The sequence below is a fragment of the Lepidochelys olivacea genome (genome assembly GCF_965140295.1).
Source record: "Lepidochelys olivacea isolate rLepOli2 genome assembly, chromosome: 2".
Lineage (NCBI taxonomy): Eukaryota > Metazoa > Chordata > Testudines > Cheloniidae > Lepidochelys > Lepidochelys olivacea.
The window spans coordinates 4,095,634-4,122,509 of NC_140412.1; the positions used below are offsets into that span (position 1 = coordinate 4,095,634).

At 43.7% G+C, this 26,876-nt stretch overlaps 1 protein-coding gene across 3 annotated transcripts in view; it reads left to right on the forward strand.

The window, feature by feature from the left end:
* Positions 1 to 26,038, forward strand: part of EEF1D (eukaryotic translation elongation factor 1 delta) — a gene marked incomplete at its 5' end in the record, with an annotated part of 33,224 nt that extends 7,186 nt beyond the window's left edge. The window contains 8 exons of one of the 3 annotated variants that reach the window (XM_084621415.1): positions 2,125 to 2,248; positions 4,334 to 4,405; positions 16,673 to 16,744; positions 21,093 to 21,192; positions 21,486 to 21,589; positions 23,164 to 23,433; positions 24,695 to 24,889; positions 25,941 to 26,038. In XM_084621415.1, the coding sequence (XP_084477541.1) occupies positions 2,125 to 2,248; positions 4,334 to 4,405; positions 16,673 to 16,744; positions 21,093 to 21,192; positions 21,486 to 21,589; positions 23,164 to 23,433; positions 24,695 to 24,889; positions 25,941 to 25,979 (976 nt within the window). In that variant the 3' untranslated portion in view covers positions 25,980 to 26,038. The remainder of the gene's footprint in view (positions 1 to 2,124; positions 2,249 to 4,333; positions 4,406 to 16,672; positions 16,745 to 21,092; positions 21,193 to 21,485; positions 21,590 to 23,163; positions 23,434 to 24,694; positions 24,890 to 25,940) is intronic. The other 2 variants (XM_084621416.1, XM_084621417.1) reach the window with 2 other exon arrangements.
* Between the last annotated feature and the right edge of the window lie 838 nt (positions 26,039 to 26,876).

The following is a 26,876-nucleotide window of genomic DNA, read 5'->3' on the forward strand; positions in this document are numbered from 1 at the left end:
TGTCTTAGGGCATTTGAGTGGTGTAAACTTTTCCTAAAAGATGTTTAAATGCCCTTTACATAAGCTGATATTCCTTAGTTGCTATGTTCCTGCTTACGCGTCTCATAACAGGGCTTTGTCATTGCTGTTACTTCACTGAGATGCTCCTTTCTTGTCTCCTCTTACCCCTCAAACTGACCTTTTGTCCTGAGCTCCTGTACTGTGCCCTTGCTTTGAAATAACTGTATGTCCTCCATGTTAGGTTCTTGTAATAGCCCTATCCCCCAATACAGCATGAAGTTAAATAGTCTTTGGAAGCTATTTAACTGCATACTCATGTTAAGTTAACCCCTTTGCCTCTGAATTCATTGTTACCACTTACAAAGTAATAGGTTGACCTACTTTCGTAGCCATTTTAGAACCCCTATGCATTTTAGAACATCCCCCTTATCCCACACATGGAGTGGAATCTCATGATTTCTGACTAACACAATGCACAATGGGAAGGATATCTCCCCAATAGTGTAACAGTTTAATTTCTAAATGACTACAGGGTCTTCTGAAAATACAGCCCTGCAGGTCCAACTTCGACCCCTCTATATGCCATCTTCTGTGGTTCTTGACTTGAAAGGAGACACTATTTTAGTATCTCTGTTTTGTTTGTTTGTCATGCCATGTACTATTCAGGAGTTATCTAGGAAGACTGGGTAATCTGGTTCTGCCGCACACTCAGTGATACATTGCCCATCTAGAGGGTCCGAACTGCGCTAGCATTAACCATGTAAAATAATCTACTCCTGGGGGCATTCTGTGCCAAAAAATTATGCACACAATATTTTAAAATTGTCAAAATAACTCTGTACATAATCATGCCAGTTTCAATTATTTTGGTAGTTTATTTCAAAATATGTCAGCAAGCATATTTATAACAATATGGACACACAAAAATTCCCCCAGGAGAAAAGCGTTAAAGAAATCGCTATGACACCCCACTTCCTGTTTCTGTGCCCCCTTCCCCTCCACACCCAGAACATGGCCGTGGGGGGCAGACACCCACAGCTCCCTCCTCCCCCCCCCCCAGAGCCCAGCTGCAGAGCCCCCCGCCCATCCAATACACCCGCACCCCTCCCAGAGCCCAGTTGCGGGGGCCCCCCTTTGCCCAGACACCCAACCCCCCCCCAAAAAAAAAATAAAAAACCAAACAAACCTGGGGATCCAAAGGGAGAAACATCCTGATGCTTGGTACCAGGCTTGCACAGAGTTTCCTGCGTGCCACCCTCTCCTTCCCTCAGGGCATGCTGGGAACTGAGGCTTCCAGGAATCCTCTAGCTCCTTCTCCACCCAGCAGTGTCTTCTATGTGCAAGCTGGGCTCTGCTGAGTCCAGTGGCCCCTAGTGGTGACTGGCAACAATCCAGCCCATTTCTGTGGGGTAAAGGAAATTCTGCACGCACACTGTTAATTTCTGCAAAATTCTGCATTGCGCAGTGGCACAGAATTCCCCCAGGAGTAAAGATAGCCTGGTTGGAGCAGAACAGTTCTGATACAGGTGTGGGCAGGGCTAGAACCATGTGCTCAACTTGCTCCTGTTTGAACACTGCTTCTTAACATAGATGTAATGTGGCTAAAACACTGTCCTCCACTCTGTGTTGTGTTACAAGCTATGTTAAGGAACTTAGTACTTTTAGTTACTAAGGCTGGCTAGGCATATTTAAAAAAAAAAAAAAAGTCTCCGTACATGAGCCAAAAGTTTTGCGATTCTGTCCAGTTTTTAAAGCTATTGTATTAATTGACCTGTGTGGATTTTTAGGTGTCTTGACATTTTGATCTATATATCCTGGTGGAGTTAGCATTTACAGAGGGGAAGGTGCAGACTGTCCAACATTTACAGCTCCCACTTCATGCTGTGTTGCTAAATACAGGTCAGATCAGGCAGGCAGGTGGGTGGATGATTAGAATGCCCTGCTTTCTTAATAGGATCCCATTTACTTGAAGCTTTTCACCAGAGAGGAAGAAAGATAAAGGGCAGAAAGCTACAATGTAGTCCTGTAGGGTGGGGGGGAATAAGTGCTATTGCTGATGAACCTGATACAAGCAATTAATCTTAAATGTTCCTAGGTGCTCATAATGTCTCTTCTTATTTGCAGAAAAATGGCAGCTGAATTCCTTATGCATGAGAAGATCTGGTTTGATAAATTCAAGTATGACGATGCTGAGAAGAGATACTATGAACAGATGAATGGGCCAGTTGCCAGTCCTTCGTGCCAACAGGTAATACATATCCTCAAGTAGTAAGGAAGTGGTTTTTGCCGTGTCCTACAGTCTAAGGAGCTCCCAGTACTGATAGCAGGTGAAAGAATGACCCTTCTCACCTGTATGTAGTTAAGGTCTGGTAGTAATTCTCCTATTCTGGAGACCAATTTGTAAGAGATCCTCTCTTGGACTATCAGGTCCTGTCACCAAATTCCCTGTTTGGTTTTCAAAATGTTTCATTGTGGGGACCACAAAGAATTGCTTCAAACCCCTCCAGTGTTCCACAGGCTATAGTTTGAGAACCACAGTGTTCAAAATATAGGGTGTATCTGAAGCTGATTTGCCCGTGTACAAGATGAGGTTCAGCTGTGTGAATGCGGGGAACACTGGGTTATAGCTTACTTGGTCTTTTCTTAATCCTTCGGGTTACTTGCGCCCTACCTGCAGCAGGGCCACAAATAGGGTCTGTGACCTATCTGTGAGTAATTTTCTATCCCATTCACAAGCTCTGAGAACAAATGTTGAGGTAATAGGGGAGGGTGGGAAGTTATGCTCGGGACTGACCTACCTGAGCTATTACAATATCTAGCAATTCCCTGTTTTCCCAGGGAGCCAGTGTTCAGGAGTGTCCAAGCTGCTTTTTTGCCAGGCACATCCTGGAGACCGAGTGCCTGATGGGAATAGAGTGGTGCTAACACTCCAGAGAGATTGTGACCCACATTCCCTTTCTGGCTTTGCTGTAAAGTTAACAGGCGGGAATGCTGCAAATATTACTTGTCTGCACCAGAGCAGTGGTGGCTATGCTGGGGGAAGAGAAGGGAAAGCAAACTCCAGTTCCAGCATAAAGTACTCAGGATGGCTCACACTTCCGTTCCTGAGGCATCTGCACCCCCACAACTGGAGTAAGATTGTCGGGAGCAGTGATGCTCCCTTCCTAAAATGTAAAGGACGGTTAACTGCATATGCATTTAATTTCATAGAAAGCGGCTTGAAAACTTAAATGGCTGTTTTGTGAGTGGCAGGGCCAAGCTTTTAAACAAAGGTCAATGCTTTAGTAGCTTCTAGGCATGTTCTGCTGAATTTCTGCTGGCTATGCTACCATAGCGGTAGCACAAAGCTCTGTACAACATTTATTTGAAGGGCAGATGTTCCTACAGTAGGTCTAAAAAATTGGAAGTTTTAAGTAAAACATTAAAGCAGATTCTAAAGCACAACTGTGCTCTGTGTAGTAGAAAGGGGAATAATTAGAATATCACATGACACACAAAGAACTTTCAGTGAAGAAGGAAATTTTACCTGCCAGAAGTGGCCTGAAACTCAACTGACTGAAACTCTTGGAGCTGTTTATTACAACACTCCCTTCCTAGTAAGGAAGTCTTCAGTAAACTTTTTTTAATTTGCATCAAATTGGGAAGTGCCATGCTAGTGTGGGATTATTTGGGGCTGACTGGTGCCCAATGTGAAATGAGTTTTGGTGCTCAGTCCAGTTTCCAGCGGACAGGAGTCTGTGTCACAGAAATCTCCGCTATAATTGGTGCTCTTGTTGGTAGTCTCAGAGAGCCAAGGAATACTTGGACCCTGGAAACTGAACTCTCGCCCCAGGAGGTGGACCCTCCAGTTTGGGGATGTGGCACCCAAATGTGGAAAAGCTATTCAAAGAGTGGGTGTAGCCCAGGCTGTGGCAGTGCTAGAAGGTTTCAGTCTGCAGGACTCTGCCGCTTCACACCAGCATGAAATTCACACACAATCTTTTAAGGAAATTAGCTGCCTAACCAGAGCTCCAGGGGCGCTCTAATGTGATCCTGATAACCTGCCTGAGCGATAGCTATGCCAGCCTGTCAGCGTACCAGAGTGGGGAGAAGCAAAACATTGAGGTCTCAAAACTCTGCAACTGGACACTGTTCTGGAGGCATAGCATGACATGACCAATACTAAGCTGCAGTCATTGTACTCCGTGTCTCCAACTGATGCTTCTTGAAAACCTGCCTCCAATACTCACTCAATCATTGCTAAAAAATCCAGTCTTCTCCCTCTTAGCTGCCCACAGCAATTTCTCATGTCTCATTTTACAAAACATCTTGGTTCTTTCTGCGCTGTTTGCAGGAGAACGGAGCCAGCACGATCCTACGCGACATTGCCAGAGCCAGGGAGAATATCCAGAAATCGCTGGCCGGAGTGAGTACCCAAGCTCTCTCACCAGCTGGCTACCTGCAGTCCATTTTTAGCTATGGCGCATCTCACAGATCTCCTCCACTATGACTGATTCCATAGATTGTGGGGCGGCTTATTTTAAGTTAGAGGAGACTGACAAGGTGTGCAGTGCTGTGTACCACCGGACTAGCTCCATTTTATCAAGAACACCCGATATTACCAGAAATGCATGCTGTGTAACTGCTTACCTTAGCACAATGACTTTAAAATTAAAGGCCAATTGCACTGGGGCTAAAATTCAGTGGTGTCTTCAGGAGCTATGCATTTCTTACTTTTTCTCCCAGTGGAATGTTTGAGTTGGTTCCAACAATCTTAACTAACACACAACCAATTTAACCATAGTTAAAATACCCCTGCTGAGCAGCACAGGGACAGCACGTATCTGTCAGCAGGGGCATGTTTGTATACCGGGGTACACTGAACTACCACCTTCGCTTTCCTGTTGGCTTTCAGTTAGGGTATGTGCAAAGAAATGGCATCTTCCATCTACTGTTTCTAGGGTACTCGGCTTGGCTACTAGTTTTAACTCTGAACACTACTACAGTAGCTTGGTCATATCCCTTGCTGGAGCTTTTATTGCTACTGATCCATAATCAGTTTGTCACAAAGCTGGCTGTTTTAATCACTGTGATGGTTCAGAAAGGAATTTAGCTCCTGTATTAAGAGGTGTTGTGCTGACTTATTGGGGGGAGGAAGGATAGTGACCAGGATACTAATCCAAGATATCCCTCCTGTTTTCTCATCTGTAAAATGGAGGTAATCGTGTCAACTACTCACAGGAAGGTTGTGAGGCCAAATCAATATTTGTAAAACATTGAGATCCTCAGATGGAAGATGCATAACAAGTGCAAAACTAGAACTATTAGGTGTCTGGTCCTATGTACTGATGGCCCAGTAATGCCTCCTGAGGAAGGAACCTAGCTATTGACTTGGACTTCAAAATATGCCTGTTATAAGATGAGTAGTGACCCAGATATCTTGGGTAGATAAACAGGAATGAATGGAACTGCTTTTCCCTGGGTCCTCTCATTGGGCCTGCAGTTTTTGTTGTGTCAAGTTCAGCTGTATAGTTCTGTGTTAGAATAACTGAGATCACTTGCAGGAGTAAAGCTGCTCAACGCAGAATTGGTCACTTGGAATTTGATGCAAGAACAGCAGGCAGACTGGGAGAAGAAACAAGAGAAAAGGATTAGATTTGCTTTCTAAATTGGTCCTGAAAACAGGTCATAGGTTTTGGAAGTGAAGAGGGGAAACAACTGATGTTTTAAAAACCTACTCAGGAGGGCAGTGCTGGGAGTAAATCGTTGGATCGTTGATTGATGTGCTGCTGCTGACTGCTTTTCTTGTGATGCTGCAGTTGCTAACGGCATGGGCAAGCTGGGAAATCTGCATTGAAATAACCTGCAAATTTATAATCTTCCACAATCTGCTTGGGTTTTCACTATAAATCTTTATTCAAGTCTTCCATCTTAGATTTAAGGTCTAAACATCCTGGACTATGGAGAGTTCAGCCAACAATCAAAGACAAGCTTTTCAGATAGTAATAGAAAGTGGAATGGACTTTGAAAGTGCTTCCTAATGGAGATCAGGCTCAATGTTGATTGTAAATCCTTTTTTCTCTCTTTTCCTCCATGCCCCCAGCTTGTAATAAGAACAAGGGCCTGGTGAGAGTGGGCGGGGAGGGGAGAGAAGGGGGAATCTTGAATCCAAAGCTGCCTCACAAATGGAGCTTGCAGCTCTGTTCTGAAGGCAGGTTCTCCGTTTGGTGAATGTCCCCTTGTTTCCCAGAGGGCAGCCTCGGCCTGATGATCTTCACTTGTGCTGCAATGGGAGTCCTGTTACAGAAGTCTATTTTATCTAATTGAGGCTTAGATGGGAGAGCGTAGAGGAATTTAGGGTTGGGACAGCCAAGCACTGTAGTCTCAGAGGTGGGGGAGTCAGGGCAAGAGGGCTAGGGAAGCCAAGGCAGCATCAGAACAAAAGTCTTTTGTGAAGATAATGTTGTAGTCTCTGTGGCTTAGAAGCCAAATAATTTGTTTGTATATTGACTTTCTCATATGCTGGGGTTTCCTGTAGTCTCAAGTCCTGTGTTGAAATTTCAACATGTTTGAGGTTTTTGAGAGTGAAAGATTCTAGGGACCTTACACTCCATGCATCTGAAGTAGTGGGTTTTCGACCACGAAAGCCCACACCCAAATAAATCTGCCAGCCTAAAGGTGCCACCAGACTCCCCGTCGTTTCAACAAAAGTGAGTAGGCAGAAAGTGCTATCAAATGCAGTTAATCTCTGGGAGGATTCCCAAAGGGATGGATTTTAAATCTGAGAATTGTGCAGTGGAGGCTCTAAAGAGTATGAAATACATGCTTGAATTTGCAGTTAAAACTGCCTAAAGTGGGAAAACTCATTGCAGCCTTACCTAGGTAGCTGTTAAGGTGGCTTCATAATAACATAGCACACCCACAACCATTGTGTAACCCTTGAGATATGTGCACTGCTTACCCAAGCGCATGCATGGTATTAATGACCTCTCCGTCCCTCCTTGTTCATCATCTCTTGTTGGTCTTGCCTGATATTGGCTTTGTTAGCTCTTTGTGGCAGACACTGCAATCTTAATTTTTCTTGTAAAGCACCGTGTGCATCTGTAATGCAACATAATAAATCATCTGTGCTGGTGCACAGCTAGGAAGTATGAGCGGTTGGCTTCCGCTTCTTAGACATCCAGGAAGAGAGACAGGTCTGAAATACCAAATTCCCTAGCTTTCCGTTTCTAAAGGATCATTATAAATTATGGACCGTAACAATACAAGCACCAAAAGTAAACCTCTATCCTGATATAACGTGGGTTCGCATACAATGCGATAAAGCTCTGACATGCTGCTCTGAGAAGCGTGTTAAGGGTGCCGGGCTGTGTTGCTCCTTTTCCTGCTGCAGGTGAGTACGGGGGGCATCCTTTCCCCAACCTCCCCGCACTCACCGGCGGCGGGAAGTGGAACAGCCCGGCCCCAACCCGCTCCACTCGGCCACCTCCCAGCTGCAATGCTCTGCTTCCTGCCGCAGGTGAGTACGGCGGGCGTCCTTTCCCCAACCTCCCCGCACTCACTGGCGGCAGGAAGCGGAGCAGCCCTGCTCCAGCCCACTCCACTCTGCCACCTCTCAGCCGCAGTGCTCTGCTTTCTGCTGCGGGTGAGTGCAGGACCTTTCCCCAACACCGCCCCCCACCAACCCAGCAACACGGCTGGGGCTGGGGCAAGGGAAGCGGAGCGTGCTGGGGCCATGTTGCTCTGCTTCCCGCCATAGGTGACTGCGGGGGGCGTCCTTTCCCCGGCGGCGGGAAGCGGAGCGCCGCGGCTGGGAGGTGGCGGAGTGGAGCAGGCTGGGGCCGCGTTGCTCCGCTTCCCGCTGCTGCCAGTGAGCACCTGTTAGGCGGTGGGGCTGGGGGGTGGACAGGGGTCAGAGCAGTCAGGGGACAGGAACATGGGGGTTGGGTAGGGGGTGGGGTCCTGGGGGTGATGAGGGATGCAGGGGTCTCTGGAGGGGGTGGTCAGAGAACAAGGAACAGTGGGGGGCAAAGCAAGTTCAATATAACGTGGTCTCAGCTATAATGCGGTGAGATTTTTTGGTCTCCCGAGGACCGCGTTATATCGGGGTAGAGGTGTAGTTGTACAGAATAGCATAAATGTGTTACATTGCTTTATAGCCTGATACATGGATTTTGTTCTCAGACCTCACAAAACAAACTGTTTTACACTAAATTTGTGGAATGATTTAGGAGGCCTGTTGGTTTTTGTGCTTAGTATCCGGGGTTTGGGTGGTGGTAAAGAGAGTCAAAAGTATGGGAACTTCAGCTTGATAATGTGAAGATGGAGAGAACTGTTCTCTGGCTCTGACTAGAGATGGAAAGATGGAAGAATTTCATTTTTCTAGCTCTTTCCTAGTTGCGTTTCATGGCTCTGTTGCAAATAGCAATACTGCAGTTTGACAGTCATTATCTAGAAATGTATAAATACGGTGCAGTGGATGGATTTGAGGATCTGAGGTAGTGGTTTGCATCTCCCAAAAAGAGATTAAAAAAAAAAAAGATGCCAGAAACATTTATTTGCACATACCTTTCATTCTGCTTTGCATGGACATGTGTGCTTTTATAATCACTCATTTCAGCCCATCTGTTTGATACTAATATTTTCTTATTATGTACCTTTAATTTGTACACAAAGAACAGCTTTACAGCTGGAATGCATTGAGTCATCAATACTGTGTGTGAAATCGAAGGATTTTTTATTTATTTTGTGATGTGACATTAAAGTATATTGGAAGTCCAGAGACTAATGGAGTCTTTGATGCACTTGTTGTGCCAATGTGGGTGATTGTATACATGTATTCCCAGTATTCACATGGGCCCGGGAGACCAGAGACTGCTAGTGTCTTCAAATACACCCTACTGTTTTGCAAACCTTATTTCCCAAAGAGACAATGGAAGGGGCTTTATTATTTGTATTACAGTGGTGTCTAGAGGGCCGAATGAGATCAGGACCACTAAGGCATTGGACTGGGACTTAAAAGTTCTGGGTTCTGTTCCCTGCTGTCCTACAGGCTTAGGCAAGTCACTTAACCTCTCTGTACCTGCATTCCCCATCTTTAAAATGGGGTTACTTAACACCCTTTTTTGAGGTAGGATGAGGATGTATTTAGAAATGTTTAAGGTATCCAAGTAATAGTGTTGAGTGTTGTAGGCAACCCTATACAGCTGCTCTCGTGTGTGTAAGCTGGACTCTGTTCTTGCAGGCCAAGAACATGACCAAACCTTCCAGAGCTCAGTCCACTAGCATCTTCTCTGACATAATATTAAATTAGGAAGACCACCTGGGTGTTAATGTGCATGAGGGTTTACCCCTAAATGGGGTTGGGTCTGCCTTCTTGGAAACTATAGGAAAAAGCGTGCACATTGAGTTCAATGACAACTGTAGCACAAACCTGCTGATAAGACCTAACATGCTGTTGATTGATTAGATAGTGATCCATTGGGGAAGTGGATCACCCCCCCACCCCCCAAAAAAAGTGTAGGTGTTCTGTTTACAGCTGTGGGGGTTGGGTCAGCTCCCTGCACTACTGTGATCAAAATTTCTTCACTCTGGGTTGGGCTGGGCTCATATAAAATGAATCTACAGTTCTGGATTTTAAACTATCCCAATTTCCTTTCTTTTCCACTAGTTGGTGCTCCTTTATCTGATTTGAAATATGTTTACAGAGACAAAATTTTAGACACCTTCCAATCCCTTCCCATAATTCATCCCCCCTCAATTTTTAATGAATTATTAGGTATCTCAGAATAATATCTGGCAGCAAAATGCATATAGCGTAACTGCTGTCTAGGCCTTCCCCATCTAATTCCCCTTTATCACAACTTTTCACTCTTCCTGTACTCAGGTTAGTCTAGTGATAACTATTCATAAGCGGGCAGTTTTATGTTACATTGAAGACAGGCAGGGTAGATTCCTGTATTATGTACGTACTTCTCAGAGTAATACTGAGTGGGTCATTTGTTGTGAGATCCATAGTGCTGTTTTGGAAATGGGACAGGTCGGGCCAGATGGCTACAGGAGAGTGATAGAAGGCAGATATATTAGCCCCAGGTTAAGTATGTCCCTTTTCCCTGGGTAAGGTAACAGGGAAGGTTCCAGAACAATCAGGAACTTTCTGGAAACAATTAAGGCAGACAGGCTGATTAGAACACCTGCAGCCAATCAAGAAGCTGCTAGAATCAATTAAGGCAGGCTAATCAGGGCACCTGGGTTTAAAAAAGAGCTTACTTCAGTTTGTGGTGCGTGTGAGGAGCTGGGAGCAAAAGGCGCAAGAAGATGAGAGTGAGAAGGTGTACTGCTGGAAGACTGAGAAGTCCAAGCATTATCAGACATCAGGAGGGAGGTCCTGTGGTGAGAATAAAGAAGGTGTTGGGAGGAGGCCATGGGGAAGTAGCCCAGGGAGTTGTAGCTGTCACGTTGCTGTTACAGGAGCCACTGTAGACAGCTGCAACACACAGGGCCCTGGGCTGGAACTCAGAGTAGAGGGTGGGCCCGGGGTCCCTTCATCCCCCCAACTCCCTACTTGATACCGGAGGAGTTGAACTGGACTGTGGGTTCCATCAGAGGGGAAGGTCTCTGGCCTGTTCCCCGATCCACTAGGTGGATCAGCAGAGACTGCGGGGATTGTTCTTCTTCCTTTCCCCATGCTGGCCAGTGATGAGGCTGACTGAGTGAACGACAGATTTGAGCCACAAAAGTGGCCAAACTGAGGGCTGCCGTGAACCTCTGAGGTGAGAAAATCCACCAATAAGCGCAGGACCCGCCAAGGCAGAGGAGGAACTTTGTCACAGAAAGGAAGATCTAAGTTTCTGTGTATTCTGCCATGTGTGCATTTGCCTTCTGTTTCCATTGTGTTTCGATTCTGCAGCTGCTTGAGGCTAGAAAGAAAGTGCTGCAGTGTCCCTGCATTTTGTAATAGAGGGACGTCTTGGTGCTAGGTTTATCATTTTAAACTCTTAATTACAAAAGTATATTCTACTACAAATATCATCTGGAAATGGCCAGATGGTTGAGGCCTATGGTAAAGCTACAGGGCTAGATTCTACAGTCCTCACTTCATAACTAGTGAGAACTCCCATGGATTTTTTACATGCCTACTTGAGGCTTTTCTAGGCAGGCTGAGATTTCTGCCTTGTGGGATTTTACTAGGCAGGCTGCTGTGCTGCTCTTAGCACTCTTAATTTCAATTTTAACTCCGTTGAAATCAGGAACTGAAAACTAAGGTTCCCGTATAAAAGATATCCACATCTGTAAATGTTGTTGTAGATAACGTGGTCAAGTGACCAAGTCAGTGATGCTGTGGGAACCTTAATCTTTAAACATCTAACTCTTTGCATTTGAATTCCCATCCTTAATAGAATCCATTACATTGCTTTTGCCAAGAGGAAATCCAATGCAATCTTTTAATCAAAAGTAAGAGGGAAAACCACTTGATAGCACAAAGTAATAAATGTACTTGACCATGCGTCCCTGAAAACCTGGAATGTCCCTGTTTTTAGGGCCTGTCCATCAGTTTTTCTGTTCCTGATCTTTGTAACCCTGCAGAATGACCACCTGACAGAACCATGGGCCAGCAGAGGGGCTTTTCCAGGCCTACCTGCTGCACTCCAGTTTCTTATTTTCCCAGACTCCTACATTGAGGAGGCACATTTCCCCTTTTAAAAATATATCAATTTAACATTAAATACAAAACTGTTAATCCAGCAACTTTGCAAATGTGAAACAGGAAGTGATCGTTAACTTGTTCAATTGCACAGCACTGTTTAATCACCTAACTAGATACCCAGGTTGCAGATGTAACTTTTCTTAGCCCACAACTCTTTTTGTGGCTTTAGTATTTATATTTGCAACCTTAATGTTGCCTCCATGCAAGTTTTAATTTCCTTGTTTTGAGAGGAAAAAAGACTGTTGGAGCAAACTTACTCCAGCTCGGTAGAGCTGCACAGTTCCAGAACTGTTAAATGTACCCACGCTATAAATATAGAGAATACAACCTGTGGCGCAGTATAATACAAAATGTTTGCAACAGGCTTTCATGTCATTTAAATAATTGCTTAACTGCAATCGCAAACCTTCTTGTAACCACTTCATGATCTTAGAATATTTTCCAAACTCTGACTGTTCCTCAGTGAGGACTATGTAAAGTTTGAAGTCCAATTATTGATCAGTACAAACACACTGTGAAACGTGAAATAGGTAAGTACTCCTCTTCCTCAAACCTCTCATACGACTGAATGACTTTCCCCAAAATGAGAGCGATGTCTTGGGACGGAGGTGAGCATAACAATTTTAGCAGAAATGTCCAGCTATCAGTAGTGAAATAGTTAGTAGGACTGTCAAGCGATTAAAAAAATTAATCACGATTAGTTGCACTGTTAATAATAGGATATCATTTATTTAAATATTTTTGGGTGTTTTCTACATTTTCAAATATATTGATTTCAATTACAACACAGAATACAAAGTGTATAGTGCTCACTTTTTATTTTTTGATTAAATATTTGCACTGATAAAAACAAAAGAAAGTATTTTTCAATTCACTTCATATGAGTACTGTAGTGCAATCTTTATCATGAAAGTTGAACTTACAAATGTAGAATTATGTAAAAAAACCTGCATTCAAAAATAAAACAATGTAAAACTTTAAAGTCTACAAGTCCACTCAGTCCTACTTTTTGTTCAGCCAATCGCTCAGACGATCAAGTTTGTTTACATTTTCAGAAATAATGCTGCCTGCTTCTTATTTACAATCTCACCTGAAAATGAGAACAGGCATTCGCATGGCATTGTTGTAGCTGGTGTTGCAAGATATTTACGTGCCAGATGCGCTAGAGAGTCATATGTCCCTTCATACTTCAACCACCATTCCAGATGTCGATGACTGGTTCTGCTCGATAACGATCCAAAGCAGTGTGGACCAACTCATGTTCATTTTCATCCTCTGAGTCACATGCCACTGTTGCCGGCACCCAGTGCCGAGAGGCTGAACAACAGCTTGAGTGGTTCGTTACCCGGTGTGCTACACCCAATAATCACAACGGGGTGGAGAAGCAGAAAAGTTTATTTGCAGCTGCAAAAAGGTACAGGGAGAATAAAATCTCAAATCCTGCACAACAGAGCAGGAAATTACACAGGCTTTTATACATCCTTTTTTTCAGCATACTTATCCAATAGCAAGCTGCTCCAAGTATCCATATAGCCAGCCAATCCAGTTCCCAGCTAGTTCCCTGATTCTCTGTATCATTTGTTAAACTATACATAAAGCTGCTTTATTCAGCATTGTTCTTCCATATCTCCCCTGTTTGGCCTTGCTTAGTTTCAGGCAGTCTGACTCTGCAACATACTGTTGCAGATTCTCAGCATAACTGCTGTGTGTGCCTCCAGGCGGGGGGGGGGGGGGGGGCCAAGGACACTTGGGCCTAGCACGCAGAGCTGCTGCGAGTGCCTCCAGGCAGGAGGGGGAGGGGCAAGGACACAGGGGCCTAGTGCGAGGGGGCTTCATCGACACTCGTGGTCTTCCATCCCCTCGAGTTACCTAGTGGCCATGCCCCAGTGTTCCCAACACCACCAGCAGAAGATTGATTTTCTTTTTCGGTTGTTCAGGTTCTAAGACTTCTGAAAGCATGTTCCACACCTCGTCCCTCTTGGATTTTGGAAGGTACTTGAGAGTCTTAAACCTTGGGTTACATGCTCTAGCTATCTTTAGAAATCTCACATTGGTACCTTCTTTGCATTTTGTCAGATCTGCAGTTAAAATGTTCTTAAAACAAATGTGCTGGGTCATCATCCGAGACTGCTAGCACATGAAATAATACGACAGAATGCGGGTAAAACAGAACAGGAGACATACAGTTCTCCTCCCACAAGGAGTTCAGTCATAAATTTAATTAACACATTTTTTTAATGAGCATCATCAGCATGCATCTGATGAAGTGAGCTGTAGTTCAGGAAAGCTTAATAAATTGGTTAGTCTCTAAGGTGCCACAAGTACTCCTTTTCTTTTTGCGAATACAGACTAACACAGCTGTTACTCTGAAACCTATCATCAGCATGGTAGCATGTCCTCTGGAACAGTGGCCGAAGCATTAAGGGGCATATGAATGTTTAGCATATCTGGCACATAAATACCTTGCAACGCCGGCTACAAAAGAGCCATGCAAATACCAGTTCTGACTTTCAGGTGACATTGTAAATAAGAAGTGGGCAGCATTATCTCCTGTAATTGTAAACAAACTTTTGTCTTAGCGATTGGCTAAATAAGAAGTAGGCCTGAGTGGACTTGTAGACTCTAAAGTTTTACCTTGTTTTGTTTTTGAGTGAAGTTATGTAACACACAAACTACATATGCAAGTTTCACTTTCAGGAAAAAGAGATTGCGCTACAGTACTTGTATGAGGTGAATTGAAAAATACTATCTTTGTCATTTTTACAATGCAAATATTTGTAATAAATATAGTAATATAAAGTGAGCACTGTACACTCTGTATTCTGTGTTGTAATTGAAATCAATATATTTGAAAATGTAGAAAAACATCCAAAAATATTTAATAAATTTCAGTTGGTATTCTAACAATGTGATGAAAACTGTAATTAATTGTGATTTTTTTTTTAAATTAATCATGTAAGTTAACTGGGATTAATTGACAGCCCTAATAGTTCGCAGTGATGATATTTAAATTGCCGTCTTTAGGTTTTAATTTTTAACCCCTTGAGGCAAATGGAGCAATTGACACATCTCTCAGCTGTTTCAGTTTGTATGCCTACTCAGGAAGACAACACTGTATTTGTTTGTATCTGGCTCCTGTCTTTAAGGTTCTCTTCATAAACATAAGGGATAGAAAAATCATCATCATCTTCTGTTTTTTTTTTTAAACAGGAACGCATATCTGGAGCCAGAGGTGAATTTTGCCGTAAATTCCGTAGCCTCCAAATTGTGGGGTTGTGGGTCAATGAAAGCTGTTTTGCAAAGTAATAGTTTTGGATGCCACAAATAACATACATTAGCTTTCAAAAAAAGAGAAAAGGGGTTAAATCCTTTATAATATCTGAAGAGTGAGTATGTTTTCAAAATGCCTCAAATTTATTTTGTTGAATTGGGGTATGTTTTAGACATTGGGCTTTGAAATTTTTAATTTTTTTTTTCAAATTGTGAAAGGTCTTCCACGTTAACAAAGATATTGTACCCTCTTTTTAGCAGAACCAGCCAGGTTTATTCTTTAAAGTCTTAATGTACAGTTGTATCCTTTTTCTACATACAAACTATCTTAGATGTTAAATCCTCATCCTTGCCTAATCTTTGTTTTCTTGTGCCCGTGACATGAGTGGAGGGGAAGAAAATGGGCTTACATAATGTATGGAAGAGACTATTGTCTTTATTCACTCATTTAATTAAACTAGCTATATTTAGTTCTCAGACCTGTTGGTGTAAATAGAGCAGAAAGAGCTCTAACTGCTGAGGGTTTCAATGAGTTTTAGCCTTGCAAACCTCCTGGTTTACTGAGCTGGGATAGCAGTGGCCTTGTAAAGTGTGTCTGTACTAGGAAATGACCTGGTGCTCACTCTGGTTGTCCTGTGTTTGCTAGCAGTTAGTTTTCAACACCAATTTGGGAAGGTGGGGGAAGCTATTGCTGACTTTTTCATGTGAGCTATTTGCTGAGTGTAGACGCTGCTGCTTTGCTCTCTGTAGGAGAGGAATGAGTGTGGTCTACTGGATTTTGCTTCTGGCTAGGAGCTAGGAACTCCTGAGTTAATCCTGACTGCCGCTGATTCAGTCTGACTTTAAGGAAGTTAGTTAATTTATTTGGCTATGTCTATATGGCATTCAGGAGGTGTGATTGCAGTACATATAAGCATATCTGAGCTAGCTTGCTAAAAATGGCAGTGTAGCTGCAGTGCTCCAGGCTAGCTGTCAGAATACAATCCCACCTGGGTCCCAGGGTACGTACTCAGGCGGCTAGCCCATGCTGCCATGGTTTCACTGCTGTTCTTCGTGAGCAAGCGTGTGTATGCCTGCATATGCTTCAGTCGTGCCTTCTGATTGCTTTGTTGACGTATCCTCTGTGTCTTGGTTTCCCATTTGTAAAATGGGGATACTTCTGTCGTACCAGAGTGCTAAGAGTTAATTAGTTGATTTTTACAATGCTTTGACCATAAAAAATGTTACATAATATAATGATATTTAGCACTTAGTGCACTGTCTCTTATTATTTTGCAGATAGGGAAATTGGTCCAAATCACACTGCAAGTCAAGGTCAGGGCTGGTGATAGAATCCAGACCTCTTGATTCTTAGTCCTGTCATCAAGCAACTGTACCCTCCTGGAAAGTACTAGGATATGTAATTAGAAGCTGGCAATATTAATACCTGGCATATAAACTGAATTTTATCCCAGCAGTTCATGCCAAGGCTAACCAAGAAGCTTTAACATAGCGCTGTTTTCCTCTGTCCACTTTAATCTTTCTGTGTAGCCAGTCGGTGGTTTTGGATGTGGATTTTGTGAAGATATGGCTCACTGTTCTGATGAATCTGAATGGTTTTCCTGCATGCATATGTGATGCCTGCATTTGAATGCCCCACCCGAGCATGAGTGAAGTCCTTTCATTCCTTTTCATATTATATTTGTCCTGAATCCCCAAACCTTTCACCCTTTCCAGCGCAAGACAGTTCTGGATAGCCCCCAAGAAGCCCCACCTGCCCAATCAAAGAAAAAGTCAGGTCGCCCGACTGTAAGTCCTGTTGGGGATGGGGGATAACTAACCAGTGGTTGTCTGTCTTCTGTGAATAAATTGGAGGCAGAAACAGCCCCCGTTTGGACAAAAGCTTCATGCTAAAGTGTATGGGCCCCAGGTGCTTTGATGAATTCTTGCAATTCATTTGCCACCCAATGCTATGCCTGTCCATAGGAGCCTGTCCATAGGCAGACTGTCAGAGTTCACAGTTAAAGTAGATAGGTCTTGAGGACTCAAAAGGTAGCCCTCCCACCTCTGAGCTAAAGGCCCTGGATTACAGATCTGTACCTAGATTTCAGAGCCCATGCCTATCGTGAGTGGTTTGCCTTTTGGATGAGACTTGAGTTTTTTTGGCATCTCTTGTGCCAGCTGGAAGCCACACTGCAGGGCTCCAGGAGTGGGGGTTTCTTCTAAGATCTGCCTATTAACACAAAGCCTCGTGTCAGAACAGTAATCTTTAGCTGAGGGCTGAATCTGGTGTTCTCCATAGTGTGCTCCTGTGCTCCTCTTATAGCTGGAAGCGTTTATTTGAAAGATAGACAATGTTCCTCTGTTCTTCCTGCTCCCTTCATGGCAGTCCCAGCCTTTGCTGACCCCCACCAAGCTTGGGAGCCAACCTATAGCAGGGCAGCCACAAGACTGGTTTGTGCAACTCGAAAAAAACAATCTGCAGGAGTATCCCTCGTGTCCTGGACACAAGACCATGGGGGGCTAATGCAGAGCAGAACACATGGTTCTTGTGTTACCTGAACCCCGTGGGCTACTATCTAATTCACTGCAGAGAACATAAGAATGGCCATACTGGGTCAGACCAATGGTCCATCTAGGACAATATCCGGTCTTCAGCCAGTGGTGAATGCCAGATGCTTCAAAGGGAATGAACAGAGCAGGGCATTCATCAAGTGACCCATCTCCTGTGGTCTAGTCCCAGCATCTGGCAGTCAGAGGCTTAGGGATCCCCAGAGCATGGGATTGCATCCCTGAACTTCTTGGCTAATAGCAGCCATTGATGGACCTATTCTCCATGAACTTTAGTTCTTTTTTGAAACCAGTTATAGTTTTGGCCTTCACAGCATCCCTTGGCAATGAGTTCCACAGGCTGATTGTGTGTTGTATGAAGAAGTATTTCCTTTTGTTTGTTTTAAACCTACTGCCTATTAATTTCACTGGGTGATCCCTGGTTCTTGTGCTACATGAAGGAGTAAATAACACTTCCTTATTTACTTTCTCCACACCATTCATGATTTTATAGATCTATGCCATATTCTTTCTTTCTTGTCTCTTTTCCACGCTGAACAGTCTGTCAGAAGCTGTTCCGTACCCTTAATTTTTTTCTTGCCCTTCTCTGTGCCTCTTCTATTTCTAATACATCTTTTTTGAGATGTGGCGACCAGAACTGCACACAGTATTCAAGGTGTGGGTGTACAATGATTTATATAGTGACATTATGATATTTACTGTCTTCCTAGCTATCCCTTTCCTACTGGAACCTACATACTGTTAGCTTTTTTGACTGCCCCTGCACATTGAGCGGATGTTTTCAGAGAACTATCCACAATGACTCCCAAGATCTTTCTTGAGTGGTAACAGCTAATTTATACATCATCGTTTTGTATGTATAGTTGGGATTTTGTTTTCCAATATGCATTACTTTGCATTTATTAACATTGAATCTCATCTGCCATTTTATTGCCCAGTCACCCAGTTTTGTGAGATCGCTTTGTAAGTCTTTGCAGTCTACTTTGGACTTAACTATCTTGAGTAGTTTTGTGTCATTGGCAAACTGTTTACCCCTTTTCCCAGATCATTCTGAATATTGACCAGTGCTGCTCCCAGTACAGATCCTTGGTGGACACCACTATTTACTTCACTCCATTCTGAAAACTGACCATTTATTCCTATTCTTTGTTTCCAATCTTTTAACCGGTTAGTGATTCATGAGAGGATTGTCTCTTTATGCTATGATTGCTTAGTTTGCTTAAGAGCCTTTGGTGAGGGACCTTCTCAAAGGCTTTGTGAAAGTCCAAGTACACTATATCCACTGGATCATCCTTGTCCACATATTTTTTTTGACCCCCTCAAAGAATTCTAGTAGATGGAGGCAGGATTTCCCTTTACAAAAGCTGTGTTTGTTTTCCCAACAAATCCTGTAGTGGGTTGGGCCACAGAGACCCCCTTGGGACTGCCACCTGATGTGGTGAGACTACCTCTGAGCCCGTTTTCCCTGGCAGCTTGGGACTTCAGTGCCTTGTCTTGGTGAGCCAGACATGCTAGCCTGCTACAAACACAGACCCAGGTCTGAACCACATCCCTCACAAGTTGCAAACTTAACAGAAAACAGCTTAAGAAGTGCTCCTGTCTTTAGCACCCAGTTCCCAATGGGATCCAAACCCCAAATAAATCCGTTTTACTCTGTATAAAGCTTATACAGGGTAAACTCATAAATTGTTTGCCCTCTATAACACTGATAGCGAGAGATCCACAGCTGTTTGCTTCCCCCAGGAATTAATTACTTTGGGTCAATTAATAAGCAAAAAAGTGATTTTATTAAAAATAAAAAGTAGGATTTAAGTGGTTCCAAGTAATAACAGACAGAACAAAGTTAATTACCAAGCAAAATAAAACAAACCTGCAAGTCTAAGCCTAATACAGTAGGAAACTAAATGCAGGTAAATCTCACCCTCAGAGATGTTCCAATAAGCTTCTTTCACAGACTAGACTCCTTTCTAGTCTGGGTCCAGCAATCACTCACACCCCTGTAGTTACTGTCCTTTGTTCCAGTTTCTTTCAGGCATCTCTTTGGGGTGGAGAGGCTGTCTTTTTGAGCCAGCTGAAGACAAAATGGAGGGGTTTCCAGGGCCTTTTATATTCTTTCTCTTGTGGACAGAAACATCTTTGTTCTCCTGTGCAACATCGCAGCAACAAGATGGAGTCTGTAGCCACCTGGGCAAGTCATATGTCTATGAATGATTCAGCTTTTTGCAGGCCGACACCATTGTTTACATGTTAGTTTGAACATTCCCAGGAAAGCTCAGGTGTAGATTGGCATCTCCCAAAGTCTGTTGTCAGTTAAGTGTTTCTTGATTGGGCACTTACTGAGAATAGTCCTTTCTCAAGAAGCTGACCAAATGCTTCACGGAGGCTACTTAGAATCAAATAAAATGCCAATATTCATAACTTCAAATACAAAAATGATACACACATACAGACAGCATAATCACAACCAGCAAACCACAACCTTTCCATAGACACCCCACTTGGCCTTCTCTGTACAAGACCTGGTGCAACCATAGAACCCTGGTTGCAACAATGATCTATACGGTCACAGTTTGTCAATAACGTCACATCCTGTTCATGTATGTGTCTGATAATTCTGTTCTTTACTATAGTTTCAACCAGTTTGCCTGGTACTGAAGTTAGGCTTACTGGCCTGCAACTGTCAGGATTACCTCTGGAGCCTTTTTTAAAAATCAGCATCACATTAGTTATCCTCCAGTCATCTGGTACAGAAGCAGATTTAGATGATAGGTTACGTACCACAGTTAATAGTTCTGAGGGAATTCAGATATGAAACTGCAGAACCCTTGGGTGAATCCCATCTGATCCAGCTGACCAATTACTGTTTTATTTATCAGTTTGTGCCAAAACTTCCTTTATTTCAGATTTATCATCTAAAAACAATGGCTCAGGTATGGGAATCTCCCTCACATCCTCTACAATGAAGACGATGCAGTAATTCATTTAGCTTCTCCACAATGGCCTTGTCTTCCTTCAGTGCTCCTTTAGCCCCTTGATTGTTGGGTGGCCCCACTGATTGTTTGGCAAGTTTCCTGCTTCTGAAAAAAATTGTTTGCTGTTAGTTTGAGACTTTTGCTAGTTCTGCGTTCTAGTCCTACCTTCACCACTGATTTACTGAATGACCTCAGCCAAGTCATCTCAGCCATCTGTACCTCAGTTTCCTTATCTGTAATTTGAAGCTCTTTACTTCCTTAGCAGGGGTAATGTTTGTAAACTTTTTGAAGTGCACTAGAGAAGCTTTGCAAGATGCTAGAGATGCAAATATTAAGGTAGCCCACAGTTTGGGACTGTAGACATGTGGTGGTCTTCTGCCAGCTCTACCAGAAATTCTTTCAGTGGCAAATGAATTACATTCTAATTTTTGTGTTTAACATTTGCTTTAAAAGGCTTGTGATCAAAAGTATTCTTTCGTAGATAGCCTGTAAAATCTCTTCTCCTTTTTCCCAGTGTTGTCTCTGCCTTCCTGCTTTAGAGAGGCAGTGTGTCTGTCTTAATCTTAGAACTGAGTGAACAGACTAGTTTTTTATCTTGGTTTCCCTTGTTGCAGAGTGCAAGCACGACCTCTTCTGCTGGGCCTGCTGGTGACCAAAATGAGCTCCTCACCAGAATAGCTAACCTGGAGGTGGAGAACCAAAATCTCCGCAGTGGTAAGTGAGAGATCTCCGGCAATAAAACACATTGGACTTGTGCCTGCTATTAGCGGCCTATCTTGCTGACTACTCAGTGTAATGTCATGAAGCCTTATGAATTGTGTGTATTTTGTTGGTGGTTTTGTTAACATTGGAGCAAGGATGTGTCTCAAGTTGGGATAGATGCAGTTTGCTTGGTAGCCTGCCTTGAGTGAAATCAGACTCATCCTGACCCAACCAAAGAATAATTGCTGCATCTTCTGCCATGTGTTGAACCACTAAGATGAGAGAGTTCTTTCTCCCTTTTCTAGTTGTTGTAGATCTTCAGCTGGCCATCTCCAAGCTGGAAACTCGCTTGAACACACTAGAAAAATCCTCCACCTCTCACCATCCCTCAGCAACGCCACCAACCCAGGTAATTGACTCCTCAAGGTGCCAGGTCAGTTTAGAATACTTCATGCCACCTACTGAGGAGAAAAGCGATCTCACTTCATTTGTAACTCACGAAAGCTTATGCTCAAATAAATTTGTTAGTCTCTAAGGTGCCACAAGTACTCCTTTTCTTTCTCCACAAGTGCTAGCCAAGGCCTCTTTAGCAGAGCCTTCTAGAGCTGCTCTTTCTTCCTCGTATCAGCCCAAGTGCACAGATTCTCCTGCGTTAGGTCCAGTGAAGAGGATATGTGATGGGCCAGATCCTCAGCCGGGACAAATCTGTGATGCTAAGCCAGTAATTCACAGTTGTGTATAAACGGGAGCACACTAAGTAAACAAAGCTTCTTGGTGCCTAATAAGTATATAGCAAGGAGACACCTATACAGATGGACAGACTTGGGGACCTATTGGTTCTCACATGCAGGAAAAAGTAATATCTCTGGGAGTTGAGTATCCTGTACCCATTGCATCTTGCCCCAGTTTGGAGGATCCATTGGAGACCTTCAATTGAACTAACTTTTGCCCCGTGCTTAGTAAATAATAAAACTACTTCCCCATGCTTATTTTTCCCCCCTACTGTTACTCACAGCTTCTTGTCAACTGTTGGAAATAAGCCATCCTGATTATCACTACAGAAGGTTTTTTTTGCTCCTGCTGCTAATAGCTCACCTTAACTGATCACTCTTGTTATAGCTGGTATGGCAACTCCCATTTTTTCATGTTCTCTGTGTGTGTATGTATCTATCTATCTATCTATCTTCCTACTGTATTTTCCACTGCATGCATCCAGTGAAGTGGGTTTTAGCCCACGAAAGCTTATGCTCAAATACATTTGTTAGTCTCTAAGGTGCCACAAGTACTCCTTGTTCTTTTTTGCCCCTGTGTATTCTATTCTGTAAAGACTCCTATCAGTATCTAAGGGTATGTCTACACAGCCAAGAAAAACCCGTGGCTGGATTGTGCCAGATGACTCTGGTTTGTGGGGCAAACATTCACAGCAATGAAACAGCCCCACAAACCAGAGTCATCTGGCACAATCCAGCCACGGGTTTTTCTTGGCTGTGTAGACATACCCTTAGCCTGAGCCCTGTGAGCCCGAGTCGGCTGGCACAAACCAGCCAGGTGCTTTTCTTGGCTGTGTAGACATACCCTTAAAGCCCCTTCCAATAGGGCACTGAGGAGAGTGAGATTAACCTACGTAACGTGCTTCATTCTCTCTTCCTCCCTTGCCTACAGGAAGAATTGTTTGTGCGCTGGAGCGATTTGTTTTGGGGGTTATTTTTAAGTGTACATGTTGCTATGCTGCTTAGAGAAGGCAACATGCAGACGTGTGCCTGGCATTTAGGCTCTTTTAGATATGCTGGGCCCTGGGCTATTGAGTGCCTTGAAGAGAAGGACCAAGCTCCTGGCTGCATGACTTTGAGCTCTTGCCTTTGGATGGTGGCATAATCTTGTTTTGGCAAGTCAGGTCATAACTGCAACAGGGGGTGGAGTTTGCTGCCTTGTTTTACACTTGGATTTATTTTCTCCCTTTTTTTGCCCATTGCTTCCGTGAAGCATGTCACCCCAATGAAGAAGGTGGAATCACCTGCTGCTCCCCCAAAGAAAGTAGAACTCCCTTCTGCTCCACCTGCAAAGAAAGTAGAACCATCTGAGGCTGACGACGAAGATGAGGATGACGACATTGACTTATTTGGCAGTGGTGATGAAGAGGAAGACCAGGAGGCTGCCAAAGTTCGGGAAGAGCGATTACGCCAGTATGCGGAGAAGAAGTCTAAAAAGCCTGGCCTCATTGCCAAGTCTTCCATCCTTCTGGATGTCAAGCCTGTAAGCAGTTTAAACTATTCCTTACCCAACTGTTGTTTTGGCTCTAAAGTGGGGTGCCTGTACTGAGATTCTGGTTGTAAAATTGCAGGAGTGTGTGGGTTACATCTAATTGGCAGACTGCAGCTGCCCCATGTAGGTCTGGTCCACAAATTACAGAACCTATCAGCATGCAGTTGTTTGGATCGGCATTGAGCATTGCATGATGGGAGCAGTGAGCTGTTCTGCTCCATATTAAAGATGGCAGTTGCAGACGTTCTATGGGCTGCAGCTTGACCACCCCTGGTTTGGAAGACCTTTCTTCTCTTGGGGCTTGTTTACGCTGTCAGAGTGTGGGAAGCTGGGGTGTAAATCTGTAGCTCTCTAGCCTGCTGTGAGCTATCTAGGCAGGTGGGCCCTGAGACCACACACTAAAAGTTCCATAGTGCGCTTGCACATACTGCTGTTTCAGACTTAGTGTGGGGCAGGCTAGAGTATTTGTACGTTCACATCCGGGCTTGCCACGCACAACATCTCTGTGTGGACAAGCCCTTGAAAAAATACGTACCTTTTAGAGCATGAATATAGGGAATAAAAGCCTGAAATATGAGCACAGATTAATAATCAGTAAAGCGCAAACTCTCTCAAGAGCACAAGGAAACAAAAGCGTATAGGATAACCCAACACTTGGGGCTAACTAGATAAGTGCTAAGTAGTAGTTTTACCAATTATCCAGGGCTTAGAGTTAGTTCCTGAAGCTGAAACCCTGAGATGGAAGAAGTGACATGTCATTCCAGGAACACTTCCCTCTAGGTATGCAGAATCCAGACCATCTGCAGTAACTTGGTCTCAATTCATGCAGAATCAAACTTGAGAGATGATTCCTCTGAGAAAGGCTTCTTTTGTCAAAGAAAGGACTCCTTAACAGAGACAGATGGCAAAACTGGACGGACAGAGCTGAATACTGGAGTATCACTGACTAGCATGCTACCTAGCAAATTGGCATGGTACAAGTAGAATTAATGATTTTGTCACTCTTGTTCTCTGCTAGTACGGAAGAGTTCTGTCTCGCATCTTCTCGCTGCTTTCCTGATCGCAGCCCTATATGATAGTGTGTTAAACCCCTTGTTGCTGACTTTTATGTCTGGAATTGGAATACGTACCACGTTGATCCAGTTCAGCTTGCATGGTTGAGGATTGCAGAATCCACAGTCCTGATGGACAGTTCCACAGCCTAATATTAATGTAGGTAAACCTGCTGAGTTCACTTTTTGTGCTTTGTTAGTGGGACGATGAAACTGACATGGCAAAGATGGAGGAGTGCGTCCGGTCCATTCAGATGGACGGCCTGGTGTGGGGAGCCTCCAAGTTGGTTCCAGTGGGCTATGGTATTAAGAAGCTCCAGATCCAGTGCGTAGTGGAGGATGACAAGGTTGGAACAGACATACTGGAGGAGGAGATCACCAAGTTTGAAGACTACGTAAGTCCTCCACTTGTGCCCTGCAGTACTTTCAAATATTTGGGCCCTTAAACCCACACCCCAGATTTTGATCTACTTCGTGTTGGCAGCCTACTGTATATTCAGATTCTGCATCATCTAAACTTTCAAGGGTGGGAGAGGCCTTGACATGAAGTTTTTAGTCCCCATGTTTGTGAAGATAACCTTGAAAACATGAAGAGTATAAGGATGCTGTCCCAGAGCCTGCAGACAGCCTGAAGCCATAGCTTTGAGGTGTGACCCTCCCTTGCCCTTGTACTCGTTGGGGTGTCTAGCTCCTGGTGCTTAGTGTGTTGATGGTTCAGGGACAGCAATTCACCATTTTGATTGTTTTAGCAGATGGGATGGGACATGAATGTGGGGTGGAGTGAAGTCTACGGCAGAGGTGGAATTGGAGCTGCTTGGGTGGGGAAGAGAGAAGACCTACAAGGATGGGGACAGGGAGAAACAAAGGGCAGAAATAGTGGCAATCCTGAAGGCTAGTTTTTTCCCACTGAGTGGTGCTGAAGGTGATAAGGCGCATTAACAAATATTAACATAGTTAATTTACTATATAAAGGCCATCTCCTACCTTTTTGATCTTTGCAAACTACCCTTTCACATCTGTGGGAGGTTGCTGTGGATTCAGGGAAGTATGTAGTCCTAAAACTCTATCCTAGCCCATGAACCATAATTAAAAATGGAACTTATCCCCTTTCTATAGGGTGAGTTTGAAACCAGTTTTAATTTGTAAGCTCTTTGGGGTGGGAACTTTTTCTTGCCATTCGTACAGTCCCTAGCACAATGGGGTTCTGATCCTGATTGCCATTAATATTTATATAAGCCCCCAATCTTAAAATATGACCACTCACAGGACTAATTTTTGACTGATAAAAAATGGTCTTTTAATAAAGGATTGTGCTTTATAAACTTGGGGCTGGTTTGGGCAAACTTCTTCTGTAAAGAGACCGCCCCAGAAAGTGTGCTTTCTGTGCGTCTTAAATCCCTGGAACGTGTTGTCTGATCTTTAACAGCATTTTTTGCCCTATTTCAGGTGCAGAGTGTCGACATAGCGGCTTTCAACAAGATCTAAGAGTGAACGTTTATCCTTTCTGGAACTGTAACTAATAAAAGGTCAAGATTTTGAGTGCAGATGGTGTGCGGTGTCTTTCCTTACAATGTGTGCCAGTTGCACAGGGGATCAGAAGGTGGTAGCCAACATCCCAGGAGTCTCTTGTGCATATTGCTTACAAAACTGCAAAATAGGGGAAAGCCAACTATCATCCCCAATGTCATTGACAGGCTGGTATCCCAAGGGGTCCTATAAAATAGCCCAGCGTGAACAGCCACAAATACATCATACATGGCTGTATTTCATGCTTCCACTTCACCCAAGCAGGGGTTAGGACTCCATTGTTTCCCTTACACTTAAACCCAGTGTACAAACATTAGGTTACTATGTAAGGCTTGTAATTTGTATCTTCCTGAAGAATCTAGATTTATAACTGTTAAATATTGTGCTGAGCCTTCGCCATGAAACAGTGAAGGGTTTTTAGGGTTTCATTTATTTAGAGATGCTAAAAACAGCTCTAAGTTCAGAAGTGTTGCTGGCTTGTTAAGTAACTTTAAAAAGTGGCTACCTTTATTCACATTAGCTGCTTTAATCATGTTTTGTTTTAATCATGTTTTTTTAAATCAAATCATCTTTAACATGAAACTGTCTTTTGAATGTCCCTGCCACCTGCAGGGGTCAGGAAGGCACACCTCCCCTTATCTCCTTCCTCTGAAGCATCAGGGATGGCCACAGCTGGAGATGGGACATTGGGCAGGGAAAGCCAGGGCTCTGAAGTGGCCCTGAGCACTCTCTTGCCTGGGTGCATGGCTGACTGGTTCTTGCTCAGGGTCTAACTGATCGCCGCATATGGGGTTGGGAAAGAATTACCCCTGGTCGGATTGGCAGCAACTTAGGGGTTTTTCACCTTCTTCTGCA